We start from the raw sequence: 16,206 nt of genomic DNA, 5'->3' as shown, positions 1-16,206 counted from the left end.
ATGGCGGCGCGGCCGGCCCTGCCCGACTCGGTGCTGGTGCGGGTCTTGGCGCTGCTGCCGCTGCGGGACCGCCTGCGAGCGGCCAGGTAGGGTCTCCCCGGGCGGGACCGGCCGCCTGCCGCTCCCCCGCCCCGGCGCTGACGGCCGATCGCCTCCCCGCAGGGTCTGCCGGCGGTGGCAGCAGCTGGCGCAGGACCGGGCGGTCTGGACGCATGTGGATTTGAGCCCTCACCGGGTACGGGCCGCCCGTCCCCACGGCGGGGCGGGGGCGGAGAGAGCTCCGCTGCGGGCAGGAGGGATGGGGGGAGGCGACATCACCTCACCCCGGACAGAGACTGAGCCTGGGGGGTCAGAGCACCCCGCTGCAGGCAGCTGAGGGAAATGGGGGGAAAGCACCCCACTGCGACAGGGGTGCCCTTCCCCACGCCATCCCCTGGAACCGGGCCCTTTCGCCCCACAGATCACCCGCCGCACGCTGTGGCACCTGGTGCGCCACCGCCTCCCCGACAGCCTGCGCACCCTGCGGATGCGGGGCGTGCCTCGCTCCGGCCGCAAGCAGCGGCTCCTCTCACCGGCACTGCTGGCCGCCCTGCGGAAGCGCTGTCCCCAGCTCCACCGGCTGTGCCTGACCGAGACTGACCTCCGCCGTGTCCCGTACGAGAGCATGCCCGCTTCTGTCACCGCGCTGGAGCTGAGCCTCTGCGACATCCCCGATGCCTGGTTCTGCGTCTCCCCTCGGGTGCCACCCCCACAGGTACGACACCTCGCTGTCCACAGCGTTCCCACCTTTTCTGACCATCATCTTCTTGACGTTTCCTCACAGAAACACTTGAAGACGCTGAGTCTTTGTGGCACCTACCGCATCACTGATAAGGGGATCCAAGCAGCAGCTCCACACCTGGAAGAGCTCGAACGCCTGATCCTACGGCACTGCAGCATTGGCGATGCTGCCATGGTATTCATCGGGCGCCACATGAAGCAGCTCCGCTACCTGGAAATCAGCAATGCCTACTTCCTGACAAACAGGGGGCTGGCTGCTATTGTGACACTGGAGCACCTGGAGACCCTGTGCCTTGACCTCTATGATTTGGTCTCCCTTGGTACTGTTATCGCTTTGTTGCAAGTGCTGCCTCGCCTGAACCACCTCAAATTAGGTGGAACTTGCTTTGAAGATGAACTCCTCGATAAGATTCAGGAGAATTTTCCACATTGCACCATATCTCACACTCCGTGACTCCTGAAGAGGTGCTATCCTTCCTTAGTACACCTGAAGTGCTTTTTTTTTTTTTTTTTTTGGGGATAAAGCCTGTTCCCATATATATAGCTTTGGGACAGAGAATTCCCATTTGCCTTAAAAATATTACGTTTTTCACATAACTATGTGAAAAGAGGTTGCCATGAAAATAACAAAGCTTGTAAACAAGCTTTTGGTAGGATTCCCCTCTCCATGTTTTCCATGGGTCAGAGGAATAGGGAAGCTGGGAAGCACACCTAGCCTTAGAGAACCTCACTGAGCAAAAACTGGCTGGGGTGATGACAAGTGTAAGCTCTGTCTTCTCCTCTTTCTCCACTGCCAAGGATTAGGCAGCAGCTTAATGAGTGCAGAATTCAAGGAGTGAAGTGAGGCGCCCTTCTGTCATAGAAAAAACAGACCTGGCAGCCAAAACCTCACAGTTACCAATTCCTTCTCCTTTCCTTCAAATTCAAATCTTCAAACCACTTGTCAGACTGGTCATGAGGACCCCTGAACACCTGGTCTCAAGAGCCAGACATCCTGTTTGCCCCAGATATTGCTGGGGCTGTCGTTACCTCTGGATTTTGCTGGTAACATCCACATCTTCTCATCACCTTCTATTGTCTGCATTCACATCCTCCTCCTCCTCATCCCCCAATACTTTAACATCAGATAACCATCTAAATGTTAGGTTGTTGTTCTTAACTTTTAGTCTATGTTTTTAAACAAATATCGTATTTATTTTAAAAAACTTGCAAGATTTAACTTTCATTTGAATCCTTGCTTTTAGGACTTGTTTTTTTTGTTTTTTCATTTTGTTTTAAACCTGCTTTGGCATCTCTCCTGCCCTCTTGCTTGTGACAAGAGGATCCCAGAGGAAACAGAGCAGGACACCTAATCCTCCGTCGAGCCTTTTCTGCCCTGTTTTCACCCCAGATACCCCCTGCCCTCCATTCAGTTGCAGCACATGCAGTAAACCTTTGGGATTCAGATGGTCCTGGACGGCAGTGACCCTCCCTGCAGTAAAATCCTCATTTCTGTAGGGTGGTCTTTGTGCCCTTGTCCTTTTTTTTGATCCTAAACCCAGTCTCAGGGTGCCTTCAGGGCAAATATCCAAAGGTAAAACATTCCAGCTCTGCTTTGGAAAACATCCCAAGGCTGCTGACTTAGTAACTACAGCTCCGTGTTTATCCCAGACAATGAGATCAACACTGGTGGAATCAGCCTCATTAAAACCTCCAGCATTCCCTGTTCCAGCACTCTCTGGGATGGGGAGGGACAGTACAACAGGAAAAGGGAAAACCAAAACCAAAAAAATCCATCAGTCAATCAAGGCACAGTGAGATGCAGCAAGAACCTCAGTGTTCTCCTGATCTTCGCAAACCTGATGGCACAACAACAGAATTTAATATCTCCACAGTCACAACATGCCAGTTTTCCATTAACTAATTACACTTACATAATTTATACTGTCTCTCTGTGTTGAGTTATTGATGTTTCTCTGCTCCCTAAGCCTGTTTGAGGTGTTAATACCTTTCTGACCCCTAGGTTTGCTTTTTCTCCACAGATAGCTGCAGTACTGTCCCTGGCACATAGCTTTTATAGTAGAGGGGCATGAATTTGGGTTGCTATTTTGCTGGGCATGGTGATAATGATTTATAGGGAGTTAACAATGGCACTGGTTTGTTTATCATTGTCCTTCCCTGTGTTCCAGTTTCAGTAGCCTGTTTTGGGGGTTTAACAGTAATTGCACCCAGTTTTTTATGGGAGGAGGAGGGGAAGAGGTTTCCCAGCCTTTCATCTTCTCCTTCTTCTTTAAATCTGGTATGTCACCTTTTGAGAATGTTATGTGTCCCCTGAATGCTAAAGAGTCCACTTGGTATTTTATCTGGCAAGCTTCCTCTATATGGTCTGCAGCTTGTCTGGAGTGAGGCCTGAGATATCTGGAGGGGTTGAGGAGACCCCTGACCCCAGCATGGATCCAGGCCTGGAAAATCCCGAGTGGTGTGGGGAATGGGGGGAAATGGGCCAGACCTTGAAGGAATTCACTGACCTCATAGCCTGGGACTTTCCATGTGAACAAATTCAGAACCCAGAGGAGGTGGGGAAATATTTGCAAGAACTGCAATGATGACTCTAAGGAGAAAAAGCTCGTTGCAATAAGCTGGGCCCTGCCTGGCATATGCTTATCACACTCTGCTAGATATTGTAGGGCAGCAGATAGAGGCAGGGGGCAGGGACATAAATCAGCAGATAGCCCCGTCACTCAGACTGCAGCAGGCACCCGTCACTCAGGTTGTAGCTAAACCAGACAGTGAGCCTAAGCCAACGGCAGTAACGCCTACCATGGAAAAAAGCACAAAATCAAAACCAGTCGCCCAGTGAATGATGATGATGATGTGGGGGAAGGACCCTCAAAGCCAGCTCCAGTTACTGGCTCAGAATCAGAATAAATGAGTAGGAAAAATACAGAGAACTATGGTGTGCCTGAAGTTCACAGGCTGCCAGGGGAAAGAAGACTGAGACTTAATTGTGAATACAAGTTTCCAAAGGTCCAAGCAACCTTTTTGCCTTGGCACATTTATCTATGTGACATGTAGCTGGAAACTTTTCCATTTAGATTTGGACTGCAAGAGTGGCAGAATGTGACAGCACATACAACTGAAAAGAAAAGTGTGTGGCACTGGCATGTTTTGACAGGAGCAGATTTCTGGACTGCTTCTGTCGTAACACATTTCTCTGTGTAAGAAGTAGATGGACATTTCAGGCTCTGAGAGACTGCAAGTGCACAATGCCACCATATAGCTGAGAATGAAACTGCACCAGGATTGTGTGTGCAGTTTACAGGCTGCAAGGAAAAATACCTGCCACTTGATTGTGGTGTGAATACAAGCTTGCAAACGGAAGGGAAAGTCAGCGAAGTCTTTCTATTCTGTCACATTTTCTTTGATAGCAGTGGACTTTGTATCTCCACATGGGACGGTGTGGAGATAACCACGGTCCCTCTCCATCTCTGTCACGCACTCAGTGCTGCTGTGGCTGTGTGCCACAAACCAGCCCAAAGCGCTGCTCTCACGGTGGACACGGCTGCTCTTGGCCCTCACACGGAATGAGTCAGGACACAAAGGCTTTGCTGCCCTTCCTCTTCCATGTGCAAACCCTTATTTGCAACACTCTCACACTGCAATGCAAACTCCTTCCCAATTATATGTGCTGATATATTTTTTCACTCTTGCAGAGCCCAGCCACAACATTGAAAGCATCCAACAAAAATGTAACTCATGAAAAGTGCCAGGGCCCTTCCCGAGCCCTGGCAGTCACTGGCAGTGGGTGACATAATCAAATAAAGGAGAAGAGGCGCTGAGGGGTCTCCCTTTTGCTGTTAGTGTGTTTCCCTGACTAAGTCAGTCAAATCACCCTCTGATCCAGTAGGACTGTTCAGGGAAAGGTGCCCCTAACAGGATGCTGACCAACAGATGAGGCACAAGGGTCTTGGCTTTCCTGGGAAGCTGACAGAGGAAATTAAACACTAAGGGTTGAATAAACCTCCCCACACTAAGAGCTGAAGACACCTCACCTTTTCACGTGACACTTGGATTTTCTACACCAGAGGTGTCAGAACAGAACAGAAACTCATTTTCTCTACTCAGTAGCCCATCATGAGCACCTGAAACACTGGGCCAAGCAGGTTTCCTTCCCTTTCTATGCCTCTTGCCTTGCCTTACATACTGTGCTGCTACCATGACTTACCTACCCCTCCTTTGCCTTGCGGTGCCTTCCCTCCCTTCTTTGGGTGATCTTGGGGAATTTAATTGCTTTTCCTACTCTGCAGTTCTATGGGTTAGCTCTGCTGAAGCATTACAGTGGGAATGCAAAAGCCAAGCTGTTGAGCTTTCTGTCTGGGCACCTTTAGTCTGTGAGCAATCAGCGGTGCCGTTCAGGTTTGGCTCCTGACTCTGAGAGGATTCCGATGGTGCACGGAGCTGAGAAGGGAAGTGCTGACAGCAGGGGTTTGGGTGCAGCTCCGTGTGGCAGCGGCAGCTCCCGGCCAGCAACAGCCCTCTCAGCTGGCACTTCTGTGAGCTACACTGTTGCCGGTGGTTTTCAAGTTTGTAGCCGAACTACTTGAGAGAGAAAAAATTTATTCGCACTGAGGAGTTCGTTCTGAGTGCAGTGCAAATAGGAGTTTGTTCTTGGAAGGAGGAGATCAGCGAAATCTTTCTGTCCTGACACAGTTTATTTGAGAGCAGTGACGTTTTGAACGCGGATCTACATTTTGGGTGGTTTAGAGCCGGTCAAGGTGCATTTTCTTTTGCAAGTACGCACCGCCATCGTGTGGTGTGTTCCGTGAGCGCTCACAGTGCCCAGGTGCAAGTCACGCCCTTTCTGTCCTGGCACTATTGGCGCGGGAGCAGTCCGTGTAGTGACTCCGTTGTGGATCCTGAATCTTCGAGACTGAAAGAATGTAATCCTGCATACAGCTGGGAAGGAAGACAAAACGTCTCGCTGTTGGCTGGGTAGTTTATAGGCTGCAAAAGAAAAGCAAATTCCAGCACAGCCTCTTTCTTCTCTAGAACCTCTTCCAGGGGACAAATTCTGAACTACCTGTTCTTAATTTTGGAACTGGACTCTGTGAGACAGCAAGGGGAAAAGGAAGGCCAGTGCTTACTTTTTGTTTTAGGACCTACAGTAGGAGAACCTGGGTTTTGGAGAGTGAATGAATGTGATGGTACACACAGCTGAGCAGGAAAATTCGTGACTCCAGGATGTGTCTGCTTTTCACAGCATGTAAGTTTGATGTTGAGACAGCAACAGCTTGCTGAACCAGCGCTGCTCTGCACCTTCCCCTTGCGTCGTGTAAGCTGCACCAAACACTGGTGCAACACTGTAGTTTTTTTCTCAGCACTTTCTACCATATTTGCTGAATCTCGGAGTCTAAGGCTACATGGATTTGTTTCAACATAAGTCTCAAATGGCAACATGTGCCAGCACGGATAGTGTTTGCTGACCTTCCCCCTCACGACTGATAACTGTAATTTGGAAGGCAATCGTGTGGCAGTCACTCTCCTCTTGCAGCCTTTAAACTTTGCACACAGCCATGGCGCTCTGCAGGTTAATTCTCAGCCTTATGTAGCATCACAAGCTCGCAGTCTCCTGGAGCCTGAAATGTCAATTTACTGTGATGCAGAGCAATGTATCAGCACAGAAGCAGTCCAGCACACTGCACTTCTGGAGGTGCAAATCAAATTTCCAGCATGGGCTCCTGGATGGGAATTACAGTTAATTTCCACAGGAAGGAAAGCACACAGGCCCGGTACTTTAGGTGCAGGTCAGAGGTGGCCTATTACTCTTAGTACCCCCTGTCAATCCATCTCCTGGGCTGATTCCACCTGTCAATCACTTATAGTCCTGCCCATCAATCACTAACAGGCTTATCCCAGGCTTATAGCACTTCACAGCCGACACAGCCCTCAGGTACGCCGTAGTCCTAGAGAGCTCACATAGCCCTCACAGCCACAATGCTGCTCACAGACCTCACGCCGCAGAGTCCTCGCAGTCTCCACAGCCTTCCCAGCCCCCAAAGATCTCCTTGCCCTCACAGCCCTCTCAGTTCTCCCAGACCGCAGAGCCCCCATAGCCCTCACAAGCCCGGCGCTGTCTCACAAGCCCGGCGCTGTCTCCCCCCTCCTCAGCCCCCACTGCCCTCACGATCCCCGCGCACGCGCCCTGCGCCTCAGAGCCGCGGCGCACGCGCGCTCCTCTCGCCGGGCAGCGGCCGCCCGTTCTGCCGTGCCCCGGATGTGGCCCCTGCCCGGGAACATGGCGGCGCCGGGGTGGGCGGAGGGAGCGTGGTAGCGCCCGGTGCCGTCCCCGCCATGGCGGACCTGGGCCGGCAGCTGCACGAGTACCTCGCGCAGTCCAAGGCTGCTGCTGCCGCCGCCGGCCCCAGCGCGGTCCCCGCGGCGCCGGCCGCCGGCGGCTCGCAGGAGGTGGCGGGGGACGGCGGCGGGCTGCGGGCCTGGCTGGGGGCGCTGAACCCGTTCCCGCCGGGCTCTGCCCCGGGCGCCACGGTGTGGCCTTGGACGGCGGAGGAGGACCCGTGGCTGCCGGGGCTGTCGCGCTGGCAGCGGCTGGCGGGCAGCGGGCTGTGCGCGCTTCTGGCCGCGCTGTGCTTCGGGCTGGCCGGGCTGTGCGTGCCGCTGCTGCTGCTGCGCGCCCGCAAGTTCGCGCTGCTCTGGTCGCTGGGCTCGCTGTGCGCGCTGGGCGCCGCCGCGCTGCTGCGCGGGCCCGCCCGCTTGCTGCGGGAGCCCGGCCGCGGGGCGCTGCTGTACCTCGGGGCGCTCTTCGGGACGCTCTACGCCGCGCTGGGGCTGCGCAGCACCGCGCTGACGGCGCTGGGCGCCGCCGCGCAGCTCGGCATCGCCGCCGCCGCGCTCCTGGCCGCGCTGCCCGGCGGTGCCGCCGGCCTGCGCCGCCTCGCCGGGCTGCTGCGCGCCGCGGTGTGCGGCAGAGGCAAGGCGCTGCTGCCTCTGTGAGCCCGGCTCTGCGGCCGCAGCGGGGAGGAGGAGTGCCTCGCACACGGACCGAGAGCCCGGCGCCGTAGCCGGCCGACTCCGAGACGGGGGACGCCGCCGCTCTTCGCCTCCTCCGCGTCCCGCCGCGTTTTCCTGGCCAGCCCGGAGCGGCCCCGGTGACTCGGAGCTGTGGGTGCTGTGTGCGGTGCCAGCCTGCCGAGCCGCCCCCAGCTCGTTATTTGCCTTACCGCGCTGCCAGCTCCAGTGCCACGGCTTGGCATCGCTCCACCTCTGGGTGGGGAGCTGGCAGCATCCCGCTTCTACCTCCAGCGTGGGACCGTGTGGCTGCTGCAGCGGCTGCTGCAGACCCCGGCATCGGAGCCGGTGCGGTGTCGTTGTGGACGTGCCCGCTACTGAGGAGCAGCTGAGGTGCGCGCGGATGCTGAAACACGAAGATGATTTAGCAAAATGCGATCGAGTCTGGGGGAGAACATTGAAAAATTAACTGTTTTACCTCATTTTGTGCTGGCCCCCACACTATGAACACATACTGGTTTTGCTGTCACCTCAGACCAGTGGTGAATATGAAGACTGTGGCCACTGAACTGCCTTTCTCTCTAAAAAGCAGCTTTAAAATAACCATCCAGTAAGTGAAACAAACTTTCCTGGGGCTGTGGGTCACAAACACTGCCCGTAATTGTAAGGGGAGGGGGCGTTCCTGCATGATGATGAGAGGATGCAAAGTGCTGATGTTAGTTTAAGAGAACTGGCGTTTGCAGCTACTGCTGCCTTACAGCTGCTGTGAGGGACCAAATGGGGCTTTAAAAGGGTAGCTTCCGCTCCTAGAACTTTACTTTTGTGTGTGTGTGTGTATATATATATATATATATGTATCTCTGAAGTTGGGCAGGAGTTGTTTACTTGTCACAGCCTGACCTTCACAAAGAGACTTGGCGGTAACTGGAGCTCTGCTTGAGTGCAGAAGCTGAGCTGCCTTAGCAGGGCGCTGAATTCAGGCTGCCAGAGCTGGCTGCTCACATCTGGGCTCTGTATGGGACCACTGCAGGCAACTGGGACAACAGAGCCCCCAGTGAGTATCTCACTGAGCATTTGTGCCTCGTGGAGAAAGTAAAGCCACGGCCATGCTTACCTGCTAGCACTAGTTAGTTTTAACATAGTCACCGAATACTTTGCTGAATTAAACTGAAATTGTTAAAGGGGGTACTTAAGTGTACGTAGATTGCTTTAATAAAACTATTTGTGTCCAGTTGTCAGTACAGACATTTCACTAATGGTCACTTTTTTTTTTTTTCCATTAAGAATGTAGATCAGAGCTATCAGAACAGCATTGAAAAATTAAATCTGAGACAACCTCTGAACTAACAGGTAGAGCGTGAGAGTCTGTGTGTAGCACTTCTGTATTCCTCACATGACCTGAGGAGTACAGAAGTATATTGCCATTAAATAACTGCCCATTTCCCAATAATAGTGGGTCATGGTATCACAGGCTGGGAAGCTGCTTCTGTCTCTTTTGCTATGCTGTTACCTTCTAAGATATTGTAGAAAATACATCTAATTATCAGATTTTCTTAGGACTTTTTGAGCATGTGGTTGTGTAATCCTTCAAAACTCCATTTAAAAAGCTTCCCCCTGAAGAATATTACTTAACACAAACATAATAGTTTAAGGAATTAACCAATCATCAGAGGAAATAAGAGTTGTCTATAGAAAGCTGGGTTTTCTCTTGTTAGATACACTTTAACTTGTTTTGGCAAAGGACTGTGGTTTAGTTAAGAGGACAAGCTTTTCTCTTTGCCAATGATTAAATCATTAGTATTTGTCATGAAAACTTCAGGACGAATCCTAACTCCCAGACTTACAGCCAAACTGCCCCAAGTCCTTCACATAGAGCTAAAAAGCATTTTTTTCTCAAGGGACAAACTGTGTCCTATCAGATGCATCTCAGCTGTTTCTAGTTAATTCCTCTAAAAATATTCTGTCTCTCCTGAGCCCCATGACAAGGATTTATAGGCTAGTGATCAGTTACAATTTTCAAATGTCATTTTATACACCACAAATTAAAACCCAAGTAAAAACCGGTATTTGTGACCGACTGAACCAAGAGAACAACAGTTGAGCATCTGTGCTTTGATGTCTTTAAGTAAGATGGGACATCAGGACTCGAGCCAGTCTTTGGTAAACCTGCCTGTGAGAAGATGCAACAGCTGCCAAGTGTTACTGGGGTGCAGGAGCCTCTAGAACTAAGTCTCATCCTGATTATAACCTGAAATTCAAGGCAGGAGAGAGGGAAGCCTGGTAGTGATTTTTCATTATGTGCTCTACTTTTAATACAGGACCTTCCTGAGGGGTATCTGTAGAACAAGTACTTACATGAGAACATTTTCACTGAGGCTTTAGGTATTAAAGGAGCCTTTTGATAACATGGTGGCTGGAGATGATTCATATGAATGATTTATGGGGAAAACAAACTCATGGTTGGTAAGCACCTTTATTATGAAATGTGGGAAATAGGAATAACCCCTCGTCCTCATTTCCCTGCTTTAGTAAAACCAGGTAACAATATCCTAAAGAAAAAGACACTTAAAAAACTTATTATGGAAGTGATGAATTGCACTTCAGCAATTAATACACCAGACTCTGCTGAACACCCACAGCTTGAAACAATGTGTCACACAGCTGCTGTAAAACATACCAGTCAAGCTGCTAAACTTTCTCAAGTTCCACAGACAGATGCTGTTTTGAACAAAAAATCCGTGGCTTGGGCTTGCCTAGGTCAAGTGTAGAATGCCAATCTTTGCTGTGATGTCAGTCTTGCAATCCAAGTTATGTGACTCACGCTGTGTCTTTGACAACTTGTTCTAAACACTTTTCCACTCTTTTCTGTTTCAGGATGGCAGACTAGCAAGCAGTGGTGACCGCCTGCATTTTGGAATTTTAACGTCAGCACCATTGTAATCTGTAGACAGCTGTGGCTAAAGGTGAAAATGAAACTTCTCTCTATACATGATAAACCAAAAAATTAGGAATCTGCTCTCAGTGTTCTAAATGGCTGAGATTTCAGGAGGTAGTACTGTTGCTCCATCTGAAACACAAGTTTGCCTAAACACAACCCTCTGTAGTAATAGGTGAGTAAAGAATCACACACTGTTGATTTTTTTGTTAATTTTTGCGCAAATTACATTCTGTATTCATACAAAACCAACGTAACTCTTTGACAAACTGTACATATAGAAACAAGTTTCTGTCTGGAGGTGAACTGAAATCTGTGGAGATGCTCCATGTTCCACAACACTTAAAAGAAATTCCAGCTCTTGACAAAACAAGAAAGTGAGGGGAATGGGAGTGGAAAGAACAAAACAAAGCTAGCTACAATATTGCAGCTAGAGGCAAATGACTGATTTAGGAAAAGAAAGACCCTTGTTAGGAACTAATGCACATTCAGTAATCCCAGTTAAGAATCCAGGTTCGTGGCGTTGCAGGTGACTGAGTCCAGAGTAGCAGTCTATTTAAATATTGTCCCGCAAGGACTGGGCACGACCCAGTCAAAGCCTCTTCTATCGGCCTCGTCCACCCCGAGATCCTCCTCTCCGGGACTGGCCAGAGTTCATGTTATTTCCTCTCCCCCAATTGCTGCCGCTCCTTCCTCCTCGAGAAGGGTTACTGACTCCCCCGGGGCCCCCGCCAAAGCCTTCATCCCTGTGGAATCCGTCGTGGTGGTCTCCATCTAGAGAACTGGACCTCCCAGATTTTGGCGCTCTCGGTGAAGGTCCTGAATTTCCTCGTGCTGCAAAGGAAGCACAGCCGGTTACTGGTGTAAGTTTGAGCCGAGTCCCTTCTCAGATGTGCCACAGATTGAGCTGGTTCTGCTGTGGTGTCATCATTCAGGAACCAGCTGTAGCTGAGACCTGCAGTTTTATGCCTCCTCCCTCAGTACAATTTTCTTATCCAGATTTAGTGTCTCCATTACAGTTCAGAAAACAGACAACAATCAAGCAATTCTTTGGGAATTAAAGGAGCTTATATTTGATACTGTCAGCAGTCACTGAAATGAAATCAGAACAGTGATAGCTCTTCCTCCAAACTGCCCATTCTTGTGCTTCAACACTATCTGTGGTTCTCTTTATGTTTTTATTGCAAAATGCTTTTTTTAAATCCTAAACAAAGACATGGCACTGTTGACAAATTGAGGCAGCTGAAGCTGATGGTGAAGAGCATGAATACCATTACTGTTTTGTTTCAGTTTTTGCTAAAAGTAATGGAAAAAGGCTTTGTTTTACTACTAACCAGGAACGAAAACTACTCAAGCTCTTACTGCCAGGAGTAGAATTTTCAAATCTCACATACCTTTTTGGTTTTGATATGTTCGATATGAACATTAAAAAAACCCAACCCAATTCATTAGCCTAAAATAAGAAGCAGTATTTTGAAAAAACAAAATCAATGGTAACCTTGTTTAAAGGACACATCCTACAGCTACATTCAGCTATTTTTGCTGCACTTTAGCAGGAGTGACTTTTGTTGTCTGTGGTTGGTTCCATGTAAAACAGTCACCAAATTGTTTCACAGAAACATTCAGGAAGTTTTAATCTTCAGATGATTTTACCAACACAACTGAAGGTAACATAGCCCACATATGGAAAAGTATTGCACATGGTTTATCAGGCATTCTGCCATCATTCTAAACTTTCTTTAGCACATTATGAGTTAATTACCACACTTGTGCCTGGACAACAATTGTTTTGACTTTAATAAAGCATCTGATAGAGTTATCAGAGTGATTACTGAAGCTAGAAAAGGAATCCTTACAGATTTGATAGATGCTGGCTAAATTGAGAACTACAGCACATGGATATGGAAGGAAAAATATTCAAAACATCTGTGAAGGAACGATAAAACCTGCTGCTAATGCCACATTGGGAAGAGGGGAGGAGTGACATGCAGTTAAAACTGAATGAGCTTTGGGACAATGGTGAGAGATGGGATTCAGTGTTCAGTGGCAGCAGAGACAAAGCTGTGCAGTCTACCAACAACTTGAGCTGCAGGCTGCCAGCTCAGGAGGCAGATGAGAAGGGTGTTTGTCACTGATCACTACCTGACAGTGGGTAGCCAATGTGAAGACATTAAAGAAAGACAGTATTTACACAAGAGAACCGAAGTCCTGAGATCTGTAAGAAATAGGATCAAGAACTGGTGTGATGCTAATAGGAATGACTCAAAAAAAAAGTGTTTTGTGGGTTACAGTAGCATGACCACTTAGAGGGAACTACACCAGGAACTATCAGGAAAGAATAGAGAAGGTGGAACAAATCCGGGAGAACTGTAGAAATCCATGGTTACACCACATCTTAAACAGTGTGTACAATTCCTGGTTACCTCTTTTAATTTAGAAAAGGATAATTTAAAACTCAAAGTAGCACACACATAGTAACAGAGACAGTGAAAGATACAGAATAACTTCTAGAAAGAATAAACAGAGCTCTGATTTGGAGAGGAGCTGGTTCAGGCTGGAAGTGATGGAGTTCAGTGCAATCAGAAGTGGCATTCAGCCAATATTCAACGTAATTACAACACAAGACAGCAAATGAAATTAGTGAATGATTAGCACAGCTCAAGGAAAAATATTTTTCCTCCTTTTTTTTAAAGCAATTAAGTCCTAGAGGTCTGTCCATGGATGTTGTGTATATTGAAAGTTTGTATGATTCTTAAAGCAATTAGAGAAGTGCACAAAAGGTAACTAGAAAGTCATCAAATATAAAAAATATTTTAGTAAGTCAGGTCTTCAGAGGTTTAGAGAGCACTTCAGGGACGTATCACTTCAAGCTCAATGTTTTTATATTTGAGTTAAAGGATAACATCACAAGCATTAATATTAATAAATGATTATTCTGAAAATTAGGGAAAAATGCTCTTAATGAGTTTTCTATCCGGAGTAACAGGGAACCAAAACACAACTACTTTTGAACAGGGTAATAAAGAAGGGGTTTCTGCAATGCTGGAGACATGATTTGAATTTGATGTTTGAAAATCCCTCTGTTCATATGTTCCTGTAAGACTGGACTTTAACTTCCCAGCTGGTAAAATCAGGTATTTACCAGCTCAGCTTTTTCCCCTCTGAACAGAGAAACTTAAACACATGCCAGTGTTACTTAAAGATTCCAATCAAAGGGGCTTTTTACCTTTGCCCCTCTCCTCTGGAGGTCCACCTGGAGCATCCATGTCTCTGTGGTCAGAGGTTCCTGGCCCATCGTGCCAGGGACGTTTCCGTGGTGGCAGTGAGGCCATGTCCATGCCCTGGAGTGAAGAGGAACGTTCTCTGTTGGCAGGAGAGTGCCCATCATGAGGAGGGTGATCTGGACGAGGACCTGTGCACAAAAACACAGGATAAGTAATGTTCATTGGATCGTTAGTCCTCATTTTTGAAGGCAGCCACATAAATTGACAAACTGCCCACACTGTTTGGCACACAATTTGATAAAATTATGTCAAGCTTCTCCTCTGTCCCATTGTTTAGTAAAAAACCTAAAGGTAAAACAGATTTTAAAGATGATGTGAAAGGAAAGTGTGGCAGATGTAAAGTGTTTTTCCCAGTATAAAACATTTTCATGTATTTTAGAGACAATCACACCTTCATTTATTCATGTGTCATTTGTGCTTTGTTTTCCATGACATTCTACAGCTCTATCTTGCCCCATATGGGGTTGCTCTTAGTAACACAACTGCAAATATAAGCTGCCAGATGTTGCAGCTGAAAAGACAGCAACACAGAGAAAGATTTCTGTTGGCAGTGAAAGACATATTAAATAAACCCCATGACATGGGATTCAGTCATCCAGAACTGCCTGGGCAGTACAAGAGCACAACTGAAAATCAAGGCTTTAAGGCCACAATCACTTTTATTCAGTAAGACAGCTGTATTTAGAGCCAGTTAAATTATGTATAGCTTTTTTCCTAAATTTAAAAGACTGAGAACTGCTTTTGGCTTTTCTCATGGTAAAATACTGGTATCTATAAAACATATGAGGTACAGGAAACAGACATGATTTTTAAAATATTGTTTTAACGTTATTGTATTGTAGACGTCTACAAGCTTCACCAAAATTTTTACCTGGTTCTCTGTTTCCATCCCAGGGTTCTGGTTTCCGCCCTCCTTCAAAGCGTGGGAATTCATCTGGAGTAGGAAGCAAACCCTTCCTAGCTCCTGAGCAGTAAGAGAAGCAGGGGACAGCAGTGAGAAGAGACATTGTATTCATGAAAATAACATCATCTGCCCAAGAAATGCCTTTCCTTCCTCATCCTTGTATTTCTGTGTGGAAGAACATTCCCCTTACCTCTCAGAGCACCTCGACCTCGCCCCCGAGCGCCATGGTCCCTTCCTCTGGAGTTTTCATCTGGAGAGTCAAAAGCATCATCTGGCCCAAAATCTTCAGGGCCAGGAAAGCCATCTCTGCCCCTGGGTCCCCGGCCCTCGTGTCTCGAGGGTCCTCCTCTTCGGAAGCTACAAGAAAGAACAGGATACAAATGTGGTTTTTAGGCACAATTGAGTCAGCTTCGGTTTCATTATCAACCAATTTCTGAACTGTTTCACTTAATGCTACAACACATACAGTTACTAGAACAGGATTTGTAGGTGGGAAAGCGCTCATTTCTGCCTTTGAGCACTTTGATAGTAAGCTTTGTAATTTTCTTCTCATATTTCCTTCCACTGATTATGTTGGCTTTTCATACAAGAAAAATATTATTAAACATACTGCATTCATTTAATGAAAAGGTGGGAAAAACAACAGATGAGTGACGATAGATACAAGGTGAGATAAGCCAAGGAAAAGTTTAAGTGAGTTCCCCTTCACTCTGATGGTCTTACATCCCCCTTCCCTTTTTTTCCTTTCCATGATAAAACAAACTGCAAACATAGAAGCCGTGAGAGTTGTGGCTATAAGAAGACATTACAGGATCTCATTCCTATTAAGTCTATGATTTTTTTGCCAGACAGTTCTCCTTTTCATTCCACTCTTCCAAGTTTACAACTTCAGCAAATGCATCTAGACTGCCCTTGGAACTGTAGGCACAGCGATGGCTGAACAGTGCACAGTGGCATTCTGCAACCTGAAGAGCAGTTTATCCAACTGCACTAATGAATTTTGTGTTGCAAAATGTAATTGTGGCCCTGAAGTTGATAAGTGCTGTCTATAAGTACCAATGGCATCTTCAGGAATTTGCTACGACTGGGTTCTGCACTGCATCTTAACTGAGTACAGCTCCTCCAACGCTGCCCTGGGGGACTTGGAGAGCTCTTGAGAGAGGAGAGTGGCTCCTCCTGAGCTGTCAGTGCCATGTCAGATAACCTGCAGCTGGCTGTGTGAACACCTAGCAGTTCTGCTCCTGACACAAGCAGCTCAAACACCTGGAGCCCTGCTCTGGGAGCGCCTGTCTCGGGCA

General features: G+C 48.0%; 3 protein-coding genes and 1 long non-coding RNA gene across 5 annotated transcripts in view; 3 read left to right on the top strand and 1 right to left on the bottom strand.

Annotated features, from left to right (window-relative positions):
* FBXL12 (F-box and leucine rich repeat protein 12) lies at positions 1-2,646 on the top strand. The gene is made up of 3 exons (XM_040074337.1): positions 1-86; positions 163-235; positions 461-2,646. The coding sequence occupies exons 1-3, from the start codon at positions 1-3 to the stop codon at positions 1,232-1,234; spliced, it is 933 nt and encodes a 310-aa protein (XP_039930271.1). The 3' UTR covers positions 1,235-2,646.
* Positions 2,647-7,110: 4,464 nt separating this feature from the next.
* Positions 7,111-7,770, top strand: SFT2D3 (SFT2 domain containing 3). Its single transcript, XM_040074631.2, has one exon. The coding sequence runs from the start codon at positions 7,111-7,113 to the stop codon at positions 7,768-7,770; it is 660 nt and encodes a 219-aa protein (XP_039930565.1).
* A 63-nt stretch (positions 7,771-7,833) lies between these two features.
* Positions 7,834-15,679, top strand: LOC120757104 (uncharacterized). The gene is made up of 3 exons (XR_005702361.2): positions 7,834-8,395; positions 10,660-10,895; positions 14,899-15,679. It is a non-coding gene; the product is annotated as an uncharacterized LOC120757104 (long non-coding RNA).
* Positions 10,918-16,206, bottom strand: part of WDR33 (WD repeat domain 33) — a 66,859-nt gene continuing 61,570 nt past the window's right edge. For both annotated transcript variants that reach the window (XM_058421971.1, XM_058421970.1), the window contains exons 19-22: positions 15,099-15,265; positions 14,876-14,968; positions 13,947-14,132; positions 10,918-11,554 (exon numbers count right to left, since the gene is read on the bottom strand). In XM_058421971.1, the coding sequence (XP_058277954.1) occupies positions 11,325-11,554; positions 13,947-14,132; positions 14,876-14,968; positions 15,099-15,265 (676 nt within the window). In that variant the 3' untranslated portion in view covers positions 10,918-11,324. The remainder of the gene's footprint in view (positions 11,555-13,946; positions 14,133-14,875; positions 14,969-15,098; positions 15,266-16,206) is intronic.

Source organism: Hirundo rustica, chromosome 10 (genome assembly GCF_015227805.2).
Source record: "Hirundo rustica isolate bHirRus1 chromosome 10, bHirRus1.pri.v3, whole genome shotgun sequence".
Classification (NCBI taxonomy): domain Eukaryota; kingdom Metazoa; phylum Chordata; class Aves; order Passeriformes; family Hirundinidae; genus Hirundo; species Hirundo rustica.
The sequence above is the reverse complement of the archived record's forward strand: the minus strand, read 5'-3'. Positions and strand labels throughout refer to the sequence as shown.